At 38.0% G+C, this 27,937-nt stretch overlaps 1 protein-coding gene across 1 annotated transcript; it reads left to right on the top strand.

Annotated features, from left to right (window-relative positions):
* The first annotated feature begins 15,435 nt into the window (after positions 1-15,435).
* Positions 15,436-27,013, top strand: LOC100703400 (myelin-associated glycoprotein). The gene is made up of 14 exons (XM_003459621.5): positions 15,436-15,538; positions 16,383-16,490; positions 23,543-23,619; positions 23,714-24,109; positions 24,205-24,498; positions 24,644-24,743; positions 24,903-24,938; positions 25,019-25,051; positions 26,084-26,122; positions 26,317-26,343; positions 26,506-26,541; positions 26,633-26,704; positions 26,816-26,843; positions 26,935-27,013. The coding sequence occupies exons 3-14, from the start codon at positions 23,574-23,576 to the stop codon at positions 26,995-26,997; spliced, it is 1,170 nt and encodes a 389-aa protein (XP_003459669.2). The 5' UTR covers positions 15,436-15,538; positions 16,383-16,490; positions 23,543-23,573; the 3' UTR covers positions 26,998-27,013.
* Positions 27,014-27,937: the final 924 nt, after the last annotated feature.

Below are 27,937 nucleotides of genomic sequence, written 5' to 3' on the forward strand. Positions count from 1 at the left end.
TTCATTTAAGGTCATCGCGTGTTTTGTGAGCAAATGCTTTTGCATATTCGTAGTGTTTCCTCCCTTAAATGAAATATCTACTTTGCAAGTATTGCAAGTTGCCCCGTTGTCATCCGTTCTCGTAAAGTATAACCAAACTTTTGAGCGTTTCCTGCCAGGTAAATGACGCTCCGCAACGTGGTGACGTCATTCGGGGCGACTGGAATCGATAAGGGAATCGTTTGCAAAAATGGCAAACAATTCCAAGGAATTGAAACAGTGGGAACCGGTTCTCAACAAGAACCGGGTTTCGATACCCATCCCTAGTGTACAATCATAAGCAGTGATGGAAATAACGGCATCATAAATAACAGCGTTACTAACTGCCTTACTTTTTTCAGTAACGAGTAATCTAACTAATTACTATTTCTATTGTTACAATGGCGTTACCGTTACTAACAAGAAAATGCGGTGTGGTCGCCTTACTATTTTTCAACAAACAGGCAGTTGAAGCTGTCTTCAGCTTACTGCACGTTATATCAGTTGCATGGAAATAGCTGTCTGGGCGCTACAGCTTTCAGCAGCTGCACGCGCTCCCGCGGACGGCAATCACTTTAGCAGACAGTCACTTTTTGGCACAACACCCATAGCTAGGGGGCAAAACAATCGCATGAGTGCTGCTGTTTGGCTGAGGAAGAATAAAGTAGTCATGGTAAGCCAATCACATGAGCACTTCAAGATGACAAACCAACAAGGTGATATATACCAGTTTTTAAATTGTGTTGATAGGCCGTAAAACCAGAGTCATGATAAACAACATATACCCGGAGTTTTTTTTCCTGAATACTTTCGTGGACAGCGCTAGCAAGCACTCTCTGCTTATGAACAAAAAATTCAAACATAAAACAAAACAAAACACAGCCCTTTCATGTTGGTGGAAAAATGTACCATGTGGACCAATCAAAAAATGATATGGCAACATTTGGTTGTTTAGGAAGACGGGGACGCTTTAGGAGTGACGGCGAGAGAGAGAGTGGAAGAGAGAGAGTTTTGAGATGTGAGAAATTTGTGCCGTTAGCGTGTTTGTAGTGTGTAGTTAGTGTGTAGTGCAGTGGATAGTTTTGTGTTGTGTGTCAGAACAATGAGGTGACGGCTGAATGTTACAGGTGCTGCCAAAAAAACAACAAAGGCAGATTACAATGTAAACGGTGTCTCCAGTAGAAAATAAGAAGAGTGATACATCTCCTGTTGTCAGGCCAGCAGGTATCAGGGTTGTGATGTTCTCCTTTATAGTGGACAGAAATTATTTTTTGCAGACTAATTTGTGCGGCATCTTATTTAATGCAGAACACCTGATTGTTATGTAAATAGTTTGACATGGTTATATTAAAAAAAGGTAAAAGGTAAATGGCTGCAAATAACTTTGCAAAACTTGTGCATAGAATTTTAAAATTTACAATTTATATTTGCATTTAAAGTTATGAAATATGATTAATTAAACATGTTTGTGGTTGTTACAGTAAGAAATATTACTTTTTCTACTCAGAGCTTATGTTTTTTGTCAGATTTTAGATCAGTTGTGTTAATACAGTATGTCAAAATTAAAACATAACGGTAAATTCAGACACGTGAGGTTGTGCTGAAACAAATGATACTAAACAAGGCAAATAAACAGTTTTTAAAGGTGAAATGTAGAGGGAAAATCAAAAGTAGTCAAATTATACCCTGGACCCCAGAGGGTTAAAAGTTTTTTTTTTTTAAGTAATGAAATAGTTACTTTTCTGAGTAATTAATTACTTTTAGAAACTTGTAACTCAGTTACTAACTCAGTTACTTTTTTGAAGTAGTAACTAGTAACTATAATTAATTACCTTTTCAAAGTAACTTGCCCAACACTGGTCATGTGTAAAGAGAGTACAGTTTTGGGCTGAGAAAACAGCTGCGTGGCTGTGGTGAACAAAGTCATGGTGAACAAGCTTGGCAATACATAGATGGGATTTTAAAAAATTCTACAGCCTAGATGTTCTTTCTTAAGAACTCCTTGAATGATGACAATGTATTCTGAACTATAGTCAATGAAGAGCAACTGTACAAAGTTGCCTCTGTATTCTATATATCTTTGTGTACATGTTTTGCAAAGCATTGTGTTTTGCTTCAGGTTGTTGAAATAGTTTCTTTTTTATTAAATTGTCATCTTGCTGTCATATATCTCTGGACCCTCATATATATTGCTATATAGCATTTGTATCATGTAGAAATGTATATTACATGTATTACCAAGGATGGCCCTAACAACCACTTGTCTAAATTTAGAATTGTCTAAATGTGATAAAATCTTTCTATCGGGTGACAGGTGGTCCTTCACTGTAGCTACAGTGATAGAACGCCCTCCTCCTCTGTTCTTACTGAAGTATTTGTTTGTGTCATATTTGTGTGCCCCGCTAATTGTACTCTGATATAGGGATTGTGCTACTTAATTATTAACACACAACAATCTCAGACTCACTCATCAGCAGCTTTCAGCAGCTCCATGTTGTCCATTATATGAGCAATGGACCTGCCTTAGAGAAGGAACAAAAACTTTGGGGAGGTGACTGAAAGTCTACTTTCTAGTCTGAGAAAGCAGTACAGCCAAAGCAAGGATTGTCAGTGAAATATTATGCAATTACAGCAGTTATTGCTCTTTTACTAAGAAGATTTCTCACTATCTCGATTCTGTCTCTCCAAGCTGTTTTGTTGGATGTCCACCTGTGAAGAATATAATAAGGAATATGCGCATTCTCATCCCCATGCTGCTTTTCCTTTCTCCTGTGTATGGGTATCCGCTGAGGTTTACTTTTTACAATGAGATGAAAACCTGGATAGATGCACAGGCATTCTGCAGGGAGCACCACACTGACCTGGTCACAATTAGAAATGAGAAAGAGAATAGTATTTTTAGTGGCGAAGGCTGGATTGGATTATACCGCATCTCAAAGTCAATGACATGGCAATGGTCCAGAGGAGATGAGATAGCTAACTACAGTAACTGGGACACTGGTGGTAAGTTGCATGTAAATAAGTTAGTTTAATTTCAATTCAATTTTATTCATATGGCACCAAATCACAGCAGTCACTTCAAGGTTTAAGTACAAATGATTGAATCAGATGTTGCAATTAAAATTGTCTATACTTACATACACTTATAATGATTTAGTACATAGTCAGTTTTATTTTTATTGTGTTTATTGTTACCTGCACTTACAGTCATGTGAGAAAATTAGGACACCCTATGAAAGCCTGTATATTTTAAAATATATTTGGACATATGGGTATTTAATATCAATTGTAATGATACTGAGGGATCCAAATAATATAACTAAACAATTAAAAAATAAGAAAACCCTTTTTAAAACTTTATTTGAAATGTAATTTTAAAAGAATTCAATTTCTGGTGAGGAATGAATTAAGACACCCCCACATAGTATCCGACTTAAAATGGTTAAAAGCACACACACATGTATCACGTGAGGTGCACATGATCAGTACATCTTTAACCAGCATTTTAAAGGAGCCTTGCCCTAATTAAACCTCAGATTTAGTTTGGTGTGCTCCTGACTGTTGAAGTGTTGACGTGAGCGCCATGGTGAGATCTAAAGAGTTGTGTGATACCCTCACACAACTCTTTAGATCAGAAAGAAAGAAAGAAGATCGTGGCCACTTATGAGTCTAGTAAGGGATTTAAAAAGATCTCAAAAGAATTTGACATCAGCCATTTCACCATCTGGAAAATTGCTTGCAAGTGGAGGACATTCAAAACAACTGCCACCATGCCCAGGTCTGGCCGTCCAAGCAAATTCACCTCCAGAGCAGACCGCAAGATGCTCAAAGAAGTCATCAAAAATCCTAAAATGTAATCACGAGAACTACAGCAGGCTCTGGCTACTGTCGAAGTGAAAGTGCATGACTCTACTATCAGAAAGAGCCTACAAAAGTTTTACTTTCATGGGAGGTGTCATGGCTGCTGAGGCGAGCCGTGTGGTGTTGGAGGAAGGAGGACCCAAGATGCAAGCAGGGGATGAAAATGCTAGTGAAGTTTATTTACAAGGTGGTGTAGTGGCAAACAAGCAGTGGGGCATGACAAATAACTGATGACACCTAAACTGGGAGAACTAAAATAACAGACCTGGGATCATACGAAAAAGGGATGAGAGGCAGAGAGACGCAGACGCAGAACAGGAACCGTGGAACACAGAGTAACGCAGACTGACACGGAGTAACACAGACGAACAAGCAACAGGCAGGAGAACACACAGGGCTTAAATACACACACCAGTAATCAGGGGATGAGAGACAGGAGGGCAACACAGCTGGGAGAAATCAGAGCTCACGGGACAGGGGAAATGTAAACTGAACACACTCACATCAGACAGAGACCTTCACAATAGAACAGGAAACTCAGACACGGGGAACCAAACAAGACGCAGAACTAAACAAACAGATTCATAAACAGACGGGGTGACACCATAGACAGACAGAGACACAGACGCAGACTCAGAGGCAGACCGAATATAACACATAGAACTCAAACAATAATAATCATCATCATAATAAACTAGAAAATGATAATAAACTAAAGTGCTGGGTCACCGACCCAGGACCATGACAGGAGGTGTGCAAGGAGGAAACCTTTGCTCTCTAAGAAAAACATTAAGGCCAGACTGAAGTTTGCCAGAGTGAACGTAGACAAAGACCATGACTTTTGGAATAAGGTTCTTTGGACAGATGAGTCTAAAATTGAATTATTTGGATGCCAGAACAGTAGACATGTTTGGCGTAAACCAAATACAACCTTACAAGAAAAGAAGCTCATACCAGCTGTGAAGCATGGAGGTGGGGATGCTTTGGTGCAGCAGGATCTGGCCAGCTCACCATCATAGAATCCATCATGAATTCTGCTGTGTATCAGAGGGTGCTTGAAGAACATGTGAAAACATCTGTTAAAAAATTAAAGCTGAAGCAGAACTGGACACTGCAACATGACAATGACCCAAAGCATACCAGCAACCCCACCAAGGACCAGAGATGGGCAGTAATGCGTTACTGTAATCCGATTACTTTTTTCAAGTATCGAGTAATGTAAGGGATTACCATTGCAAAAACGGTAATTAGATTACCGTTACTTTCCCATCAGAACGCTGCGTTACTGCGTTACTAAAACCGTGAGTTTTTTGCGAGAATGTCTCATGACAGTGACGTAAGCGAGTGCGACGTTCGTGACAACAGCTGTCTGCAGATCAACAGTGGATAATATATCGAGTGCGGGAGAGAGTATGAGCATGCAGCGTTTAAAGCGTGGAAGTACTGACCTTATTTTGAGTTTGATTCCATAAAAAGTGACAAAAACATTAGTGTCCGTTGTGTGTGGGAAGAAAACTTCTTTTTACAGCGAAAAACACCCCCTTAACTTCCAAGCAAGCACCGAGTGCGCTACGACTGTAATGGGAAATTCACAGAGAAACTCGCGGATTCTTCCACTGACCGCTGCGGCACACCTGCACCAGGGCAAACCTCCGCCTACCCCAGTTCTGCTTTACAGGTGAAAATAGAGCAACTAGTCTTTGACTTTATTTATTTTCTGCTGTGTTTTACTTGCATCTATTTGAAAGAGTGAGTGTAAACACAAAAAAAATATTTTATTTTATGTGCTGGAATGTGCAGAAAATAGGTTTAAATGTTAAACAAATTTCTTCCAGTCAGAGAATGTTGCATATAATTAAGTTTTTGCTTGATGCATAAAGTTAAAAGATTAAAACTAATAAAACAAGTTTTAAGAAGAGACTTTTCCATTTGATTACATTTTGTATGATGGATTATACAGAAAAAGTAGAATTGGGCTGAAAGATCTATCGCTTTATCACCCTATTCAGGTTGTAAATTGTGTTTTCAATAAGTAACTAAGTAATTTATTTCTTTTGAAAATAAGTAATCAGTAAAGTAACAGGATTACTTTTTGGGGAATAATCAGTAATTAGTAACTGATTACTTTTTTCAAGTAACTTGACCAACACTGCCAAGGACTGGCTAAAAACTAAGAAGTGGAGAGTCCTGGAATGGCCAAGTCAAAGCCTTGATCTTAATCCCATTGGGTGATTTGAAATGGGCTGTACATGCAAGAAAACCCTCAAACATCTCACAGCTGAAAGAATTCTGCATTGAGGAGTGGGGCAAACCTTCTTTTGATCGATGTCAGAGACCTGTAAAAGGCTACAAAAGGCGTCTCCCTGCAGTTATATCAGCCAAAAGTGGCAACACTAGTTATTAGGGGGTAGGGTGTCCTAACTTTTTCCTCCATTAAAATACACATTTTTGTTCATATCTTTTTTTAATGTGTCACAAAATGTTAAATATAATTAAACAAGAAAAATTAAGTCACTTTCTTTTCTAGTAATACATAAAAACATGATTGGAAATTGATATGTGATCAGTTCATAATAAAGAGATGATTATTTAATGGGGTGTCCTAATTTTCTCACATGACTGTAAGTGTTTTTTTGTTGATCACATTAGCATAATGGTGGTCAAGACTGACCATATGAGCACAGCTTTAGCAGGAAAACTTTGTTAGATATGTGATGGTTCACATTATCAGACATTGTCAGACGTAGGTTACATTTAAACCATATCAGTGCAGCTACTAAAAATGCAACAACATGATAAATGCCTTCAGTTGCAGGACAGTAGATAATAATTGCAGGTCTTATCTAAAATCCATCCAAGTTTCATCTGTGCTCTTTTTCTCTTGTTTCTTGCAGAACCACAGCAACATAAACACCTTGCATACAAGGATAATGAAAAATGGAAGGCACATGATTATCAGAATCAGAATCAGAATCAGAATCGTGTTTATTGGCCAAGTATATGTGCAGACAAATACAAGGAATTTGGTTCCGGTAGATGGTGGCTATCAAGCACAGCAATGTAAAACACACACACACACACGTCTATATATACATTACACATGCATACACATACATACACAAAGCTGTGTAAACCAACTATAAATAACTAAACTTATGTACATAAAATACAGAAATGAAATGAGGTGGAATGAATACTACAAAATGTACATAAGGTGCAGTTGCAGTCTGGCAGTGGGAGCAGTGTGACAGGTCAACTGTTTAGAAGGGAGATGGCGAGGGGAAAGAAACTGTTCCTGTGTCGGGTGGTCCTGGTCTGCAGGCTTCTGTACCGTCTGCCAGAGGGCAGCAGGTCAAAAAGTCTGTGTCCAGGGTGTGAGGGGTCTGTGATGATTTTCCCTGCCCGTTTCCTGGTTCTTGAGAGGTACAGATCCTGGATGGAGGGCAGGGGGCGCCGATGATCCTTTCTGCTGCCCGTACAGTCCGCTGCAGTCTGCTCCTGTCCTGTTTAGTGGCTGCACCATACCAGACTGTGATGGAGGAGCACAGGACAGACTCAATGACTGCAGTGTAGAACTGGGTCAGCAGCTCCTGTGGAAGACTGTACTTCCCCAGTTGTCTCAGGAAGTACATCCTCTGCTGGGTCTTTTGAGGATGGAGTTGATGTTGGTCTCCCACTTCAGGTCCTGGGAGATGGTGGTACCCAGGAACTTGAAGATCTTCACAGTCGACACAGGGCTGTCTGACATGATGAGGGGGGGCAGAGTTGGGGGATGTCTCCTGAAGTCCACTGTCATCTCTACAGTTTTAAGAGTGTTCAGCTCCAGATTGTGCTGACTGCACCAGAGTACCAGCCGCTCAACTTCCTGCCGGTATGCAGACTCATCACCATCCTGAATGAGGCCAATGACGGTGGTGTCATCTGCAAACTTTAGGAGTTTAACAGCCGAGTTCTTGGAGGTGCAGTCATTAGTGTAGAGGGAGAACAGTAGTGGTGAGAGGACACATCCTTGAGGGGCACCAATACTGAGGGTCCGAGTTTCAGAGGTGATCTCCCCCAGCCTCACTTGTTGCTTTCTGTCTGTCAGGAAGCTGGTGATCCACTGACAGGTAGCTGACACACATCCTTTCATGTGTTATGATGATGATGATGATGATGACCTGATTTTGGTGAAGGATAATAAGACATGGGAGGAGGCACTAGAACACTGTAGGTCTCTGGATGGAGTGAACACAGAAGATCCACTCTCTTCATACTGGAACTACCGCTATGACTTGGCCACCCTGATCTCTCCATATGACCACACGTATGCACGAGAGAGGGCGCAAGAGGCTACCACTGATGAGGTTGTGTAGTTTTCTACACTGTATTTGTGTTTGTGAGAGACTCATAATTGTGCTTATATGCATCTATCTGCTCAATGTTGGCAGGTGTGGACAGGCTTGTGTAACCTAGCTGGTCAGTGGCTGTGGGTGAGTGGAGAACAGATGGAATATGAGAATATTCCAAGCTGCCCGACTAATGGCTTCTGTGGTGTCCTTCAGAAGAATGGTACTGCATCCTTCAGCATAAGAGACTGCCAGCTAAGAAGGAACTTCTTCTGTAAAAAAAGGCTTTAAACTCATTAAATTCCCTCAAGTACTGTACTTTAATATAAATTTGATGAAATTGTACTTGCAACCTAATTTAACAGGAGGTAGGGTGATAATGGATGGGCCTTTCTGATCAGTTTAATGTTAATAAATAAAAAGCACAAATAAATGTGCTATTCTTCCAAAAAACAAAGAACTATCTAAGTGACCATATAAATTGGATATCTTATCTACCACTGAACATGAAAATACTCTTTACTATAATACATTTCTCTAGTGGATGCTAGTTCTTGCATGAATAACCATAATAGCAATGAATGAATGAATTAATTATCTCAGTTTCCAGTTACCAAAAATAATTAATAAAAATACATTTTAAACATATTATGTTCTATGCAGTCATTGTTGTCTTAATTTGCATAAATGGTAAATGGTTGTTATATAGCACTTTTCACACTTTTTGTGTGACTGTTTGATGCGATGTAATGCACAAAAATGCTAGACTATACATCATTTAAAATCAATAAAAGTAAAAAATGAACATGATGACCTCTTTTCCTTATCCGTGTGTTTGAATAAGAGGTCTTGATGCATGCTCAGTCATCCATGAAAGGAAATTCTGGAAAGCTGAGCCTGTTCATCTGGACATTTCATCACTCATCCAAATGACTTCTTCACTCAGCTAACTGCAGGTTTCCCCAACCTTGTAAATATTATATTTGCATAATGACTGAAACTATCACTGTGGCAGGGTGTGGTTTGTGGCACTATAGGGAAGGGGTGGAGCAATGGCTTCAGGGTGGGGTTTCAGGGGAGGCTGATGCACAGCTGTTCTAAATTATCTGGTCATGTCTTCCCTAATTTGTTGGTTGCCTGGACATGCCAATAATGTTTGGTGTGGGGCAACGATGGTACCCGGAAAGCTGCCCTCACAAAAGCAAAGGAAAACACTGTAAATAAATACAGAAGCCCGGTACTTTTATTGTTGACCTTATTGCAGAAGTCACCCTAGCAGGAGGTAATGACGTCTTTAGTCAGTTCTGCCGTTTGTGGCCTTGAACATATCAGTTTGGATGTGCAGCCCTTCAAAAGAAACGTTCCCTTGCATATTCTCTGTGGAAATATAAATAATATTACTTACTGCCATTTTCATCAGAGGAGTCACTGTTAAAGAAGGAAGATCCATCCCTTTATTTCTTTCACTTCACAGGTGTGCCTTGTTAGGGTTCATTTGTGGAATTTCTTGCCTTCTTAATGGGATTGGGACCATTAGTTGTGTTGTGCAGAAGTCAGGTTGGTACACAGCTGAGACCCTATTTGACAACTGTTAGAATTCATGTTATGGCAAGAACCAATCAACTAAGTAAATACAAACAGTAGTCCATCTTTACTTTAAGAACTGAAGGTCAGTAAGTCCAGAAAATTGCTAAAACTTTGAATGTGTCCCCAAGTGCTGTCACGGTTTTGCAAAGTGAATGGTGTGGAGATGAGAGTGTGGACCCAAGCACAGGCAAACAGATGAATAAACGGAGTATGAAACTGAAAGTGAGCCTTTATTTGAGCAGCACAAAAACACAAAAAAGCATAAGGCAAACAGGGACCTATATACACACGAGAAATGAGGAAATGGCAGACAGGCAGGGAACATAGCTGACACTAATCAGACAAGACCGGGAGGAATCATAACAAAATACACTGACGCACAAGATACGAGACTCTCCAAAGTAAAACAGGAAACATGACCAATAACACTAAACACAACACAGCTAATACAAGGGAGGCACAGAGAACACCTAAACACCGGAAATAATAACAAATTACCAGAAAACTAACTAAATCACTGAAAATTATTAAACACAAAATATAAACACGGAGTCACCAGACTCCGGACCATGACAAGTGTGGTTGCAAAAACCATCAAGTGCTACAATGAAACTGGCTCACATGAGGACCGCCCCAGAAAAGGAAGACCAAGAGTCACCTCTGCTGCTGAGGATAAATTCATCTGAGGTTTAGAAGGCCCCTGCTGGCACATATCTTTGAGACTGAATACTGTAATAACACCCACTGAATGAACTGATAACATCCAAAGTGGGTGTTAGTATTGGTTAGCAAGTGCTTAATTCATCATTTATACAACATTACTTCTCTTTATATATTTTATATTATGACTATGATTATTTCAATTCAATTCAATTCAATTCCTTTATTGTCCCACAAGAGGAAATTAGTTTAGCAGCAGGATAAAAATAAACAGAACAATACTATAAAAATAATAATAACAATAATAATGATAGAAAGTTCAAGGACAATTATTTGCCATTAAGGAGACAAGACGCAGTAGGGATAAAAGAAACCTGGAGTCTTTTAGTCCTCCTCGGAGGTACTCTAAAACGGCGGCCGGAAGGCAACAACTCAAACTCACTGTGAAGTGGATGGTTCACACAATTAATAATAGAATGAGCCTTTCTAAGCACATTTCTATTGTAAATGGCCAAAAGTCCATCTTGCCAGCGCCCTGAAATTTTGCTAGCAGTTTTTACCAGAAGTCCCAGCCGATACTTATTCTTCCCCAGTGATGTAGTAGCAGTGGAAGCTGCTACTAAAAACCCCCAAAATCTTTTTAAAAACTTTTTGAAAACTCAATTTCTGCATTTAGGTGTGGACGAGGAAAACGTAGATTTACTCACGCAACCTCAAAGGTGTGCGCCGTTTTTGACGTCACGCTGTGCGCTATGTTATTTTTTACATGAGATGAATTTCTACAATGGCGGATAGAGACAAAATACTGTTGCTGTTAATGTTACCATCTGCAGTTTTTACACGCTTACATTTACACACGTAGTTACTGTCCCTCCATTTAGAAAGACAGAGGCATCAGAGTGAACTTCGGACGTGGCTTCTACATTCAACACAGACACTCTCACAACCCAAATCCTGACGTCAGTTTTGAATAAATGTACTTTTAAAAAAAAATAAAATTTGTGTATGCTGTATGCATTTTGTTCATTCCCAAGTTGTGAGTCTACACCAACCAAAATACTGTCTTTAGTTATTAACATTTGAAATGATGAAGGCACTTGAAAATGGCACTTGAAAAGAAACACAAAATTAGCTGCCTTTCCAGAAAAACAAAAACTTTTGAGTACTTAAGGTTTTGTGAGGGTACAAAACCCTGTTTAGTCTTTCCCTCACAGGCTTCTAGACTTCTGATTGGCCAAAATTTTGTTTTTAGCATTTACATGTGGACGGAGATATTTTTTTAAAAGTGAACGTGTGGACGGGAAAATCTCAGTTTTCAGAAATACCCGCGTATGTGTGGACGTAGCCTCAGTATTATTAGATGTGAGATAATTATGTAATATTTTGAAACTGGCACAATGAATGTGACCACATTAATGGATAGACATAAGATAAGGACGTATAAGGATTCTTCTGCTGCATCTCAAACTGTGCAGCTCTCTAATAATGAACATTTATGACTGGTTTGGTGAATGCTCTAAATATTACAGTTTTTCTCGATTGCTAAAACACATTTCTTGAAACTACGCCTCATATCCGCACAACAGTAAACACAAATCCATAACATCTCACTCAATTCCCCAAACATCCTATTTCCAGGTCAAAATGAAGCTCTACACCCAAAACTATTCACTCCTGCTGAAAAACCGAACTTTGCCCTCAGACATCAAACACAAGCCCTCAAAAACACACACACTACAACAGAGTTTTGCACACTGGTACAATTAATTCAAAACAATAGTTCCAAAACAATTAGGTTGCTTATGGTTCTCCCCTTCCAAACCCTTGTCACATGATAAACACAAAAGACGCAACCAATGTATGTACAGTGGCACATTGTCATTCATGTACTATACAGTACAACACACACCAGAAACATTATCCCACCACAGCATCTTGTCTTTGGTCTGGGTCAGGCCAGAGAATCTCATCCACATCACAGGCTATATTGGCCCCAGCCAGGCACCGGGGGTAAAATCCTCTTGCATGCCTGATCCACCCCTGGCATGCATCTACTGATATGTCACCACGTCCTCTTCCTTTGCATCTCTTTGGATCCATTGTTTCAAACCTGAATGAGCTGACTTTGGCCCTTTTATCTATCCATCGCAGGTTCTGATTGGTGTGTGCTAAATTTTGACTCCTAGTGTTTCCACCTGGTTAATTGTGTGCTAATTGGGCTCAAGCTATGCTGACTTAAGTTAACATCATTGCATGCTAGTGCTTTCTACATGACTACATGGTGTAAGCACTGTAAAATGTAGGGATTTGTGTGTAGAGTTTTGCAATACCAGTTCACCAAATTTGAGTCATGTGTCAAAGCAGGGAATAGTGTTTATAGTTCAGGGAAATGGGTGAGCTTTTTGACCAATAGCGTTTATGGTTTTGAAATTTTAGTTTAGAGGCCTGGTTATAGTGTTTAAGCAATCGAGAAAAACTGTAAAAACAATATTTCCCAAAGTGGCAAGTTATGTTGCTTATGGTTCTTCCTCTCAAAAACCTTTCCACATGATGAACACAAAAGACGCAACCAATGTACATACAGTGGCGCATTTTTATTGATGTACCATACAGTTCAACACACACACCAAAAACATTAGTCCACCTCAGCATCCTGTTTGTGTTCTGGGTCAGGCCAGAGAATCTCATCCACATTACAGGCTATATTGGCCCCATGCCTGATCCACCCCTGGCATGCATCTCTGTCGTACACTTTCCACCACCATGCGGAAAATAACTCCTCTATCAAGTTTTGAAAGGGAGAGTATGCAGGCAGAAAGATGCTAGAAAACCTTGGGTTATTGGTAAACCAGTCATGTACCAGAGCAGCGCGATGGAAGCTGAGGTTATCCCAAACAACAACATAGTGAGGCTGCTCTGGCTGTGCTGGTTCCCTGTAGTAGCTGGAACATATGTTGTTTTAGACCATCAAGAAAAGCAAGGAGAAGCGTTTCATTGTTTCAAACCTGAAAGAGCTGACTTTGGCTGTTTTGTCTATCCATCAAAGTTTCTGATTGGTGTGTGATAAACTTTGACTCCTAGTGTTTCCACTTGGTTAATTGTGTGCTAACTGAGCTCAAGCTGTGCTGACTTAAGTTAATCTCATTGAATGCTAGTGCTTTCTAAATGGCCACATGGTGTAAGCACTGAAAAATGTAGGGATTTGTGTGTAGAGTTTTGCAGTAACTGTTCACCAAATCTGACTCATGTGTTAAAGCAGGAGAATAGTGTTTATAGTTCAGAGAAATGGGTGTGCTTTTTGAAAAATAGCATTATGGTTTTGAAATTTGAGTTCAAAAGATTGGTTATAGTGTTTAAGCAATCGAGAAAAACTGTAAGCACATCAGTGTTCAACTGTTTCTTATAAATGTCTATTCATGTGATGGTTCGTGTGTCTTATTTGAAAACAAAATGCCATTTTGACAAGAAATCCAGAGTTTCATCTTGCAGAAGAGTTGAAGGGTTTTATCCATTGTGTGTGTGTGTGTTTTTTTTATTTGTGTGTAGAGTTCTGACAATATGAGGCATGCTTTCAGAAAATGTGTGTAAACAATTGGGAAAAACTGCAAAATGAAATACCAACAAGATGCTATGTCAACCCAAGACAACCATGATTCTCCATTTTCGTGTTAAAAGTGTGGCCTTCAAATATATATATACCAGTTTTAAATTGTGGTGATAGGCCACATAAAACCAGAGTCATGATTAAAAAAAATATACTCAATGCTTTTTCCTGAATACTATCGTTCACTGTCTAATGACAGTGCTTGCAAACACTCTGCTTGTGAACAAAAGGAAAAGAGAAGAAAAGAAAAAAAGACCCCTTTCCTATTGGTGGAAAAATGTACCATATCGACCAATCAAGAAATTATGTGGCAACATGGCATTTGGTTGTTTAGGAAGAGGGGGAGGTTTTAGGAGTGACGGCGGCGAGAGAATGAAAGACAGACCTTTGAGATGTGAGAGATTTGTGATGTTTAGCGTGTTTGCAGTGTGTATCTAGTGTGTAGTGTAGTCAATAGTTTTGTTTTGTGTGTCAGAACAATGAGGTGACTGTTCAGTGTCACAGTTGCTGCCAAAAAGGTACTAAAGGTAGAATGCAGTGTAAACGCTGTCTCCCGGTGAAAAAAACAGGAGGAGCGATACACCTCCTGCTGTCAGGCGTGCAGGTATCAGGCTTGTGATGTTCTCCTCTGTCTTATAGAGGACAGAAATTATTTTTCGGAGTTGCACACATAATTTGTGTGGCTAATTACTTCAAAGTAACTTGCCCAACACTGATGGTAACAGGAAGTGTGCTTAAATAGTGGAATTTATGACCCGGTAAGGAGCAGGTAAGTTAACCAGCTGATCACTGACATGTGAACATCAGGCAAACATATGGAAACGCTGGGGAGGAGCACCTGTATTGACAAACGTTTACCACTGACAGGGAAGAGGGCTAAAGAGTTATTGATGATCACAATCTGTTTTTTTTTCTCCGTTTATTTCATTCATTCATTCATTCATTCATTCATTCATTCATTCATTCATCATGTAGTGTGCATTTCATGCATCTTTTGGAAAATTCGTTTGCACAATGGCTTTTTCTTTTCACATGGATATTAACAGAAGTAGATAGCCAACCGCATCAGTGTTTTGGTTCTTTACAACAAGAGTCAGTGTTGCTGATGTTTGACAATCAGTTGCCAAAAACCCTGGGGATTTGTGATCATCACCTTCTAAACAACATAATGCACAAATGCAGAAAAAACTGTGAGAAATTCTAAGCCATAAGTCACCAACAGGCAGATCCATAAACTGACTTATTATGAGATTTTGATCCAGTTTTACTCTGCACATCTGTTTTTATTATTACGGTAAGTTTATTTCATTCTGCACAGCTTTGCTGTCTTTACGGTAGTCAATGTGCGCACACATTCACATTAAAGCCACAGAACAGTCACGTGTTTTGTACTTATCACACATGACGCTACCCAGCAAGTCAAGTCATTCCTTCAGAGTCGAAGTACCATCGAGGAGACGAGACAAGGAATTCTGCAGTAGTAAGTGATGTTAAATGTTTTGTGAGATTGTTACATTTGAAGATAAGTTGAGGAAAAAGAGGGGAAACTGAAACTACAACTTTTCCTTGTGTTTTGTTTATTAAGTGATTTATTTGAAGACAATTTTCTCAAAAGTTCTATATTTTACTTTTGAATGCAAAAGGTACATTATTATTATTATTATTATTATTATCATTATTATTATTATTATTATTATTATTATTTTATTAAAGAACCCTCCAGTTCATAATAAATAAATGATAAATATTATTTAAATTGTTATTGAATTGTGGTTTCTTTCTTTGACTTGGCAGCCAGATGTTGAATAAATAAAGACATGGATTCAGCAATTACTACTATTACTAACACCATTAATACCTCAGAATATACTGCATTGAATCATAATGCACGTGAAACAGTAGAATATTCTGGACCTTTGTTTGGGCACATTTTCTCTAACTGGACAACTTTAAATCTTTATTGAATACACCTGTTAGGCACCCTTTCTGAACTCTGTCTGAATTGATTTATTTCTATAGCGACTGTATGAGTGCATTTTGACAGCTACCTTATCTCAATTAGCCTGCAGTTCTTTGTGTTGCCCCCAGAGGTCAGAGTGGGGATCTGGGTCAGAGTATCTAATAGTAAAACAAAATGCACCCAAATATGGAAGACACAGATCAACAGAGACCCCTCCCAGCTATCTGCACAGACAAATCTGTTGCTACCACCTCGATATCTGCTTTCAGGTTTTTTTTCTACATAGAGAAATAAACTAACTTTGTTTTCTATTCTGGTCATTTGGTTTCTTTTTCTTTTCTTTTTCATTTTTTCCATTTGACAGGGGATCCAGTGCTAATCATCACCAGACCAGATTAGCACATAGTTATTCTCAAGAAAGAGTACTGAGTGAATGTTGCGTCTCAGATCAGCCAGGCAGCAGCTTTATCAGGTAAGTGAAAAAAAAGTAATTCTTTACAATATTATACACCTGTATGTGGTGACACTAGTATATGGATTTGATAAACGTTCAGTAGATTTTTGTGTTCATTTTAAAGGTTTAATCATACCTTTGAAATTGAAATAATGCACCTTAGCTGTTTTGGGGTTTTGGGGGGTTTTCTTAAAGATTTGGGGTAATTGTAGTGATAACATGTACAGTACAACAGAGTGTATAAACAGTATACAATACATATGACTACACTACTGTGTCACAAAAATATTAAAAATTATTAAAAAGGTTAAATATTAGTGTATATTGTGTGTAATCAAAATTGATTAACCTTAACACTATTAAGACCAAAAACAAAAAAACTTTGCTAATAGAAAATGAACATAAAAAAAAGCCTAATGATCAGCAGAAAACTACTTGGCTAGAAAGTGAAATATCCACTATGTTTGCTTATACGTTTGTCAGTCACTGCTTGGGGTTTTCAACCTCAGGTGAAAACTCAATAGGAGAGGCATTATGCGAAGAGATGGCATTCATAGTTGTCAGTACTATTGAAATGTTGTATTCCCAAATGCTGAATGGAACATTAATGTCAGTCTCACGACGCTTTGGAAAAAAATTTCTAACATGATAGTGATCCAAAAGGAACCGCAGCCATCCTGCAAAAGTTTTTAAAATAAAATTAAAGAGAAAACGACTTCCGGGTATGGCGGCGGAACGAGTGGAAGCATAGTTGGGAGCTCTTAGCGACGGTCCAGTATTCCCCCATTTTTTCAACACGGATAATATCAAGTTTCGATAAAAATTTATGGGGAAATATAAAACTAGAAAGATAAAAACCACAGAAAGGAAAACTGATGAAGAGAGCGAAGAAATGGCGACGGGAGACGGAAGTGAAGTCACCCAGACTACGATGGCCGCCATCCAAGCCAACATGGAGGCTATCCGAGAAGAAATTATGATAAGTCACACAGACATGAAAAAACACTTCAGCGATGCTTGGGAGACGGTGAGAGGCGACATGAAGCAAGAATTTGGGAGCTTTAAAGAGGAGATAAATAAGAAGAAAAACATGGAGACGAGAGTAGAAGAAATGGAGCAAAGAGTGGGGGAGGTGGAGGAGTGGAGCACGAGCGCTAGGGAGGTGCTCCTTCAGACCGTAGAGGAACAACAACGCATGCTGGCTAAACTAACTGACTTAGAAGCTCGGTCTCGGTGGAACAATCTTCGTATATTTGGAATACCGGAAGGCCAGGAATCTGATAACCCGACAGGATATGTGGAGAAGCTCTTCAAAACTGAACTAGGTCTGCAGGACCTGGAGTTGGGGATACAACGCTGCCATAGATCACTTGGACAGAGACCTCCCTCACACGCGCCTCCTAGATCCATGATTGTCTGCTTCCTTGAATATAGCATCAAAGAGCAAGTGTTGAAAAAAGCATGGATGAAGAAGGATATACGCATAGACGGACGTCGGATTTATGTGGACCACGACTACCCGGCAGAAATCATCCAGAAACGAAAGGAATACGCCCTGCTGCAGAAAATATTAAAGGAAAAAGGCATTCGATTTCAGACACCAGCTCCAGCGAGGCTCCGGGTCTTCTACAATGATGGTCCGATTACTTATGAGAGCGCGTCATCAGCAAAACTAGATCTTCAGAAAAAGGGATTGTTGAAAAGAGGAGAGGACGGTGGATCGGGGGAATCCCCCAGCCGCCACCCAGCTCAAGGGATCGACAAGGCTCAAGCAAGGCTAGAGGATATTTCGTGGAAGGTCAGCGGACGGGACGGAGGACGGAGACGAGCTGTGGATGTCAAATGGGCGCGGGAAAAACTCAAGAGATTTCACCACTCATTTCATCTAAAAGACTAAACTAGTTGAGAGGCTCCTGTGAGTAAACACTCTTGTTTATGGTTGTTAAATAGAGTCAAGGAAAAACTTTATGAAGAACTTAAGATAGAGGTTATTATTATTGTAGTTTAACAATTATATTAAGATAGTTATCCTGTTAATTTATCAGTAGACAGCTGTGGTCTAATAGAGTTTTAGCAAAGGACCACCAAACTGAGATGAGTGAAGCGCGCTGTCGCCGCCTAATGGGGGTTGTGATGGAACTGGAACAGACACCATACTCCCACGAGGGGCCCTCCGCACGGAGAATTCCCCTCGCTGATTTAGAAGTTATTTTTTTACTTCTCATTTGGAAGTCATGTTTAGTTTGTAAGTTTAATTGTTGGTTTTCAAGGCACAGGTTGTTTATTTCAGGACTGATCACTCGGGGCGGGGAGAGTTTATTTTACAGATGTTATTTCAGGAGACAACCATGTCATTCCAGGAATATAGGATAATATCATTGAATGTTAATGGTCTTCAAAACCCCATTAAGAGGAAAAAGATAGCAACTAAAATGAGAAGGGAAAGCCATGATATAATATTTTGGCAGGAGACCCATTTAAACAATATGGAACATGAGCAGTTAAAACGCTTGGGGTTCAAACATGTATACTATTCATCATATAGACAGAAATGTGCAAGGGGGGTTACAATACTGATTGCAAATAAAATACATTTTCAATTAATTCAACAAATAGGGATAGAAAAGGACGATACGTCATGGTAGTGGGTCAAATCGATCACAAACCAGTGACTCTGTTAAATGTTTACAGACCGCCAGGCAATGATCAGGAATTTATTAAGAAATTATTTAATCTGATTGCTGAACACACTAAGGGAACCCTTATCTGTGGTGGGGATTGGAATATACAACTACAGCCCCACTTAGATTCCAACAACAAAACTAAAAGGACAACTCGGGAGACAAAAACAGTTAAAAAGCTTCTTGTAGAAGGAAATATGATAGATGTTTGGAGGGAGCTACATCCCAAGGAAAGGGGCTATACGTTTTTCTCATACCCCCATAAAGTATACTCCAGGTTAGTTTATTTTTTTATGTTTAACACAGATAGACATAGAATTCTCAGATGTAACCTAGGAATAAAAGATATATCAGACCATGCAGGTGTTTACTTGTCTATACATCTGGAGACTGAAATAAAACAGACTAGCTGGAAGTTGAATACAAGCTTGTTAAATGATACCAGGTGTATACAGTTTGTAAGAAAGGAGTATAAAAACTACTGTGAACTAAATGATAATCAAGAGGTGTCCCCAAGTGTCACATGGGATGCATCTAAAGCAGTAATGAGAGGAAAATTGATCATGTGGTCCTCATACAAAAAGAAAGAGAAACAAATGCAAATTAATAAATTACTACTCATATTAAAGAACTTAGAGACTAAACACGCCACTGTTAAAGACCCTCAAACACTGGAAGAGATAAATTTAGTAAAACAGAGATTAAATGATATATACGACAGACAAGAAGAAATAAAAGCTAGATTTGTTAAGCAAAAATACTATGATTACGGCCCTAGGGCAAAGAAATTATTGGCCTGGAGAATTAAAAAGCAGGAAGAAGAAAGAGGAATTTACAGTATAAAGGATGAAGAGACCCAAAAAATATGTTACACTGCTAAAGAAATACAAAACTCAATTGAAAACTACTATAAAAAGTTATATTCAGAGATACAAGGGGCTGACCCTTTAAACATTCAGAAATTTTTGCAATCTCTAGACCTACCTAATATTGGACGGGAACAAAACAAAAGACTTATGCAACAAATTACTAAACAAGAACTGGATAAAGCCATCGCAAAAACAAAAACAAATAAGATGCCGGGTATGGACGGATTTACATCAGAATATTATAAAACCTTTAGAGATTTATTATCACCGCTTTTATTAAAATGTTTTAACTATGTGCTGGAGGGAGGGGAGCCTAAATGGAGTAGTGGACTTGCAGAGAGGATGTCGGCAGGGATGTCCGCTTAGCCCAGCCCTGTTTGCTTTATTTATTGAACCGCTGGCGCAAGCCATTAGGGAAGATGAACAAATTAAAGGGATATGGATACGGAATACGGAATATAAAACAGGCTTATATGCAGATGATATTTCGCTAACCCTTACAGACCCAGAAAGAAGCTTACCCAAGTTATGGTTAAAGATGGAAATGTTTGGAGAACTTTCCGGATATAAAATAAACATTCAAAAAACACAGTCGATTACATACAATTATGTACCCACAACAAAGATCAAAAGTATGTCTAAATTCAATTGGAACAATAAAATAATTAAATACTTAGGTATTAAAATTCCAAAAACATTGACGGAAATCAATGAATTAAACTACTCACCAATTACAAGGGAATTGAAAGAAAACATTCAAAGGTGGAGCTTACTGCCACTTAGAATAGAATAGAATAGAATTCAACTTTATTGTCATTGCACATGTCACAGGTACAGGGCAACGAAATGCAGTTTGCATCCATCCAGAAAGTGCTTTAGTCGTGATATAGATATATTACAATATAATTTAGCAATAATAGAGATGTGTAAGTATATTACAGAAATGGGTCTATTATGGTATGTTATAATGTACACAGTGTGAAGTATGTTATGAATATTCTATAACTATAAGTATGTACAGGCTGTAGTGAGTACAAGCTATGTACAGGCTATGAACAGGATATAAATATGAAATAAAAACTATACAGAAATCTGAGATATACAGTTATACAGAAATGTGAACTATGCAAGTTATAAACAGTTGTAGGATTGAAAAATTATCATATGTACAGAATCATATGTACACTTGATCTGTATAATAGGATTGACCTGATCAAAATGAATATACTTCCTCCACTGCTTTTCCTTTTCCAATCTATACCAGTACACATACCAGCAAAACAATTTACATTATGGAACAGAATGATTTCGGGATTTATATGGAAGGGCCATAAACCCAGAGTTAGATATATAACATTGCAACTACCTAGGGAATGGGGTGGACTTTCACTCCCAAACCTAGAAAACTATTTTAAAGCAGCACAATTAAGATATTTAATTTATTGGTGTGATCCGTCATATGAAGCAAAATGGAAATATTTAGATGTGACACAATTAAAAGTACCATTACAGACAATATTAGGAGATAAAAAACTATATTTGGAACAGAAAAACAATTTAAACGAATGGACTAAAACTCCTTTAAAGATATGGTTTGATGAATGTGAAAGCCTTAAATCAGGAGCTAGTATCAAACAACTCAGATGGGTCACACATGATAAGGAATTTATCCCTGCACAAACAGATAGACGTTATACTACTTGGTTAACAAGGGGGATTGGGCCATTTTGCTCATTGTTAGGAAAAGAAGGATTACATAGATTTGAAAAATTAAGAGATACTTATGGTTTAGAAAACCAAGATTTTTTTAGATATCTCCAAGTTAGGTCCTATTTTAATAGTAATATAAGAACTACAGAAGAAAATAGTGAAGGCCTAGTCCCCCTTATAAAAGAAGCTTATAAAGGTCAGGTTAAAAACAAATTGACTGCTAAACTTTATCGGAATCTACAATCACTAAAGGATCAATCAACCGATTATATTAAAATTAAATGGGAGATGGAGGCTAAAATCAACATATCAGAGGACAGTTGGTTAAATATATGTAGAACACAGATGGAATCTATTAGTTCGGGTTATTGGAGGGAATTCACATGGAAAAATTTTATTAGATTTTTTATAACCCCCAAAATAAAATATAAACAAAAAGGTCAACCGACAGATGGATACTGCTGGAGAAACTGTGGGGAAAATATGGCAGATCACTTTCATATATTTTGGAAATGTCCAATACTCCAACCATACTGGAGTGAAATAGTCGAATCAATTTACTTGGTGACTGGTTTCAAATTAAATTGGGATTTCTGTACTGTGTATTTGGGCGATATTCCATCAACAGTCCCCTTAAAAGACAAATATTTGATAAACATCCTGTTGGGAGCGGGTAAAAAAGCGCTTACCAGGAAGTGGCTGGAGAAAGAGCCCCCAACAAAGAAAGATTGGATAGGAATAATGGAAGAAATATATAGAATGGAAAAACTTACATCCCTTTTGAATCTCAAAATGGATCAATTTCATAAAAATTGGAGGAAGTGGGAGAGATTTGTTGAAGGGAGTAATGTGGGATGATGGGTGGTGGGTTATACAACTGGAGTTTAGCTAAATATTTTCACGCAACCACTGGAAGAAGGAAAGCCTGCTAAGGCTGTGGCCACTGGTTTTTTTTTTGTTTGTTTGTTTGTTTTGTTTTGTTTTTTTTAGAAGGCAACTCATAAAATGGACTGGAAATACCCTTCCGAACATCACCAGGGGTGGACAGTAGTAAAAACCTGATGACATGAGACTCGAAAAAAAGGTGGAGGGGAGCTCCCCCAGACCGGGTGGATCTGAAGGTCTCACTGTGTCAATGAGTTATTCCTAGTGTGTACTATGTTTTTGTTTTTTTTGTTTTTTGTGTGTGTTTTGTTTTTGTATGTGTGTGTTTGTTGTTTTTTTTTTTTTTTATATGGATGATTGTCAATATTATAAAACTTTCAATAAAAATAAAGTAAAAAAAAACTGAAGAGAAAACTCTGACTTGGATGAGTATGTGCACTAAATTAAAACAGCAAACTGGCACAAAGAGTGATACACAATATCTTTTATTTTTCAAATCTACACAAGACTGACATTCTATTCCTTCATTCAGAAATTATTTTAAAAAATGAAATAAAATCTTAACATTGGACTCTAAATAATGAACGGCGCACCCTCTAGTGTTGCTTAAAGGTTTTGTTCTGTGGCTGTATTTTTGGTATTGTCCATATCACCCATTTGTTTAAATTACACACATACATATAAGCAATATATGTTACTTTTACTAAAAAAATGCCATTATTTATTTTTGAAATATACTTTATTTACATTACACACAGGGAAAATCACTTTTTACTATGATTGCTCATATTTGTCAGATAAAAATTGGTATGAATAATTCTAAATAAATGTCTATTGGCATTAATGCTGTTTGAACAAAGTCCACTTTAACAGCTGTGGTTTATTTTGGTAATGATGGTGAAATGTAGTGTTTTGATTTCTTTAGTGTCATTCAAACATCCCAACATCAGAGAAGAATGGGCAAACAGAAAATTATGATGGAATTCTGTCTGCTTTTTGCAGGTAACATCACTGGTCAGCTATTTATTTCCAGTCTCTTTATGCTTAATGTGTATAATTAAATAATTTCCTTGTTATTTTCAAAATTCTCTGTCAGCCATCTGTAGCTCCGTGTCCAGTGCTGAATGGAAGGCCAATGTTGTAAAAAGCATTGATGCTCTGGTTACATCCTGTGTTGTGGTACCATGTTCATTCTCCCATACTGGAGGAAACCTGCCCTCCTCCAGACTCAGAGCGATGTGGCACGATAAAGACAAAACAGCAGATACTAAAGGAAACAACATCTATCATGAGGATCCTACACTGATTAAGGACAGCTTTAGGGAAAGAACAAAGATGTTGGGACGTCTGGGCCAGAACAACTGCACCTTAGAAATAACTGAAGTTAAAGATCATGACAACGGTCCTTTCTGTTTCCGGGTTGAACTAGTGCGAACAGACAACAAGGACAAGTTCTCCTTTGTTGATAATTGCGTCGAGTTGAACATGCTCCGTATGTCACCAACTCTCCGTGACTTCAAACATCTATACCAGTTTTCTGTTAAATCATTTTGCCTCTTACTTTATGTCTGCCTTTTTCATTTTCAGCTCAGCCTCCAAGGCCTACAGTGATCCAACCAATGACAACCATTCAAGGAGAGCCCTACACTGTCACCTGTTCAGTCATCCACACCTGCCCCACTCATGTTCCCAAACTCTCATGGAATCTGGATACTACAAACATCATTGTGCATCATAAAGATATTAAACAAGGAAACTGGGAGACGCAGTCCATCCTGACATTTATTCCTGAGGAGAAGGATGACAACAGAGAGATAACCTGCACTGCTGAATTTAATGGAGGCCTGAAATCATCTGAAACTTTCACACTCCATGTAAAACGTGAGATATTTTTAATTCGTTGTTGACTTTTGTGATGTTGAACAGAAGTTATACTCTGCTTTAAAAATAAAACTAGGTTTAGTCTCATTTTTACTGTTGCAGCAAAAACCAAGAAGGGCACTAACATAACTTCTATTTTTTTCAGGTGTAGAGAACTATAATCACATCATCATTCCCTCTGTGGTGGGGATTGGTACCACTGTGGCCTTCGTACTCGTCTGCATTTTCATGACTAAAAAATACAAGTGAGTAATACAATATCACCGATCTTAACTGACAGCAAATATCTGATAGGCAAAACACCTTGAAGAAAAGTAAGTATTTTATATTTATAAGGCATGTCTTCAATTTTAATTTAAAAAAAATTGCTTCTTAATAAAGAACTTTTTTTCTATCTGTTAAAGGAAACGCATTGAAGAGCTTCAAAGTCGAGATGGCAGGTAAAAAAACAACGCAGTGATTTTAAATCATTTCAGATTTATTCTTTCATTATCATAATATAGTTTTCCCCAATTTTTAGCATGTGGAATCGGCTGTCGAGGATGTCTCGCAGGTGAGAAAACAGTATTTGTGGGAGAGATCAAATAGAGGAAAAAAACAGCTGCCCTTACCCTCCAGTGTTGTTTTTGTTTAAAGGCTTAATGCGTCTTGCATTTTTCTCATATAGAATCACATTTGCTTAGCTCATTTGTACGTTACAAAGAGAAACAATCGAGTGTCACATTCCTGAAGTAAGTCATCCTTCTAAGACCCAAAGATCCACTTTTGTCATCTGTGGAGGACATGAGCCTGAGACCCCTATGTAAAGGAGTCAAACTTGGAGCTTTAATGAAATGAGGCAGAGAAAGGCCAAACATTATAGCAGGAAGGTGAAACCTCAGAGCAAGACATGTTAGCTTTTGTTTAGGAACAATATAATTGCATCCAGCATCTATAATAAAACATATGGTTTAATGTAGACCTCTGAATGCAAATCCACATATTACACCCCCACTAAGGCCACAGACGGTTGATTCCCTTCATGGAGGCGACCTCTGTGGTAGCTGAGAAACAAAATCCCACCACTTCAGAGTAATAATACTTCTTATCAATTATGGACATCAGGTGTCATCATTTTGTCCCTCCTTAGAAGCTGTATGTCGCTATCTGAGCTTTTATCTTTTTGCTCTGTTATTTGTCCTTCCACCACCTCATCTGGATGACTAGGATGACTCCCCTTCTGCCTCACTCAGCCCTCTGTCACATCATCCATGGTCATTGTTAGTGCCATGGTTGACATGACTTAACAACCCAGGTTGAGGTGAGTGTTTGGCATGCAGAATGAAGTTTATGTCCACTACAGGGGACAGAAGAAAAAGAAAAATCATAATGTAAAAAATATGTAGCCATAACATGTTCCTTTCAACCACAATATTTAAATTGTCTAAAAAAAAATGTAAATATCAAAGATTTTTTCTTTTGGGTCTCAAGAGGATAACACACTTAACCTCTATGAAACATGTGTATATCAAATCATATTTCTTTTTCATGTGGTATTGTAACTGTTAACTGAATTAATGAATAATATAATTTGTGAACTCTGCAGGATTCGCTCTGGAGCAGGACCATCTCGTTCGGATCAAAGGCAAGAGTAATTCTAATGAACTTTAGTTCTCTGAATGCAACAGATAATCTTAGCGTCTAGTTCTGTACAACCCCTTCTACAGTTCTGTAAAATGCTGCAGATGTTTGGCCTTTTCTCATTTTTGATCTCATCTACACTTCTATTTATGTTTCTAAAAACATATGCCTGTTTCTCTTCCTCTGTTTTTTGCGTAGAAGGTCTATTTGGAGCAGATTTTCGAGGTAGGGTGTGAAAAAACATTTAGAGTGGCCAGCCTTGTCAGCTTCCACCTAATAGTTACTAACAGTTCTTTTATAAGCGGTATATATATATACCAATATATATATATATATATATATATATATATATATATATATATATAATTTATTTGTATTTTTCAACAGAAGGCCTAACGGTGACATGGTAGATTTTGGTCATAGGTAAATATGCTAAATATTTGTTTGTTTTTTAAGAATTTGTCAATTGTATTTGTTTTTCTGACTGTCTAATGAGATAATATTTGTTGTGCAGTCCAAACAATGTGAATTCGAAATCTTGTGATAACCAGAAAGTCACAAAACCTCGTTTCCCATCTCCCAAAAGGTACTCATCTTCCTCCCCCTGAATTAACCACGTGGTAAACTGCAGGCGTTCATTTGCATTGTTCTAATGTTATTTTTCCTTTTTATTGCTCCTGTTGCTAATGGATCTTAGCCAGCCCAAATCTTACAATTACAAAGAGGTATTGTTAATTTGCCATCCATATGTTCCTCATAATTAAGTTCACTGATTCTATCAATATCTGTAACACTAACAACCTTCATCTCTCACAGGACCCTGATGAAGGTGATGACTACATTAATACCGCAGACCTCAACATATATGGAAACATCTGAAAAACAAACAAAAAAAAGAAAAGAAAAAAAAGCCAGCAATTAATGTTCTAATAAATTTAAATAATTATAAAACAAATCTATGTGCACTCTTTATGATCACTTATCCTTGGAATTTTTCATGCATGTTTCTTGTGATGATGTCTTCTGTTCATTAATTAATATAATCCTGTAATTTATGTTGTGTGGTGTAACAAATGCTTGTATCCATAATTCTGCAAAATAATATTTGTAATATTCTTTGGCTGAATAAATCAACATGAAACTTTTTTTTTTTTAACTGACTTGAATGCTGTATTGTTTGGCCCCAGGGTTTGGCTGAGGGAGTCCCTTTTTAAATCATCACTGCTTTTGTATATATGATGTAATTTCACCATGATTTCATATTAAATTACCAAGATTTTACAATTCTTTTAATGTGCACATAGAAGGGAGCATAGAGAAAATTAATAAACAACAGTTGGCTGAACAAGAGATACTGAATGCCTTGGTGAAAATGTCAAAGAATGAATCAAACAGTCTAAGAGAGGAGTGAATGTTAAAACTAGAATCAAATCTTAGAGATTTAAATGCAGATTGTATCAACTCCCCCCCCCACACACACACACACCCCAAATTTCCAAACTAAATTAAGCTAAACTAAACAGCTGCTGGCTCCAGTACTATATTTGTCTAACAGTTAGGATGGTATTTAATTTTTTTTGTCTTACTCTGGGCAGTGTTATGACAAGATAACTAACAAATGTAAGGTTCACCAACTGCACCGCACCCCACCCCACCCCACCACAACCACAAACACCAGCACCACCATACAAAGAAAACAAAACTACAAAACTCTAAAAATTTATGATCTCTCTCAGTTCCTTCAGTACAAGCATAAAATTTGCCACTTCCTTCAACAATTATGAGAAGTTCCTCAAGTTACTCAAGCAGTTGGACTGAC

This window comes from Oreochromis niloticus, linkage group LG11, assembly GCF_001858045.2.
Source record: "Oreochromis niloticus isolate F11D_XX linkage group LG11, O_niloticus_UMD_NMBU, whole genome shotgun sequence".
NCBI classification, from domain to species: domain Eukaryota; kingdom Metazoa; phylum Chordata; class Actinopteri; order Cichliformes; family Cichlidae; genus Oreochromis; species Oreochromis niloticus.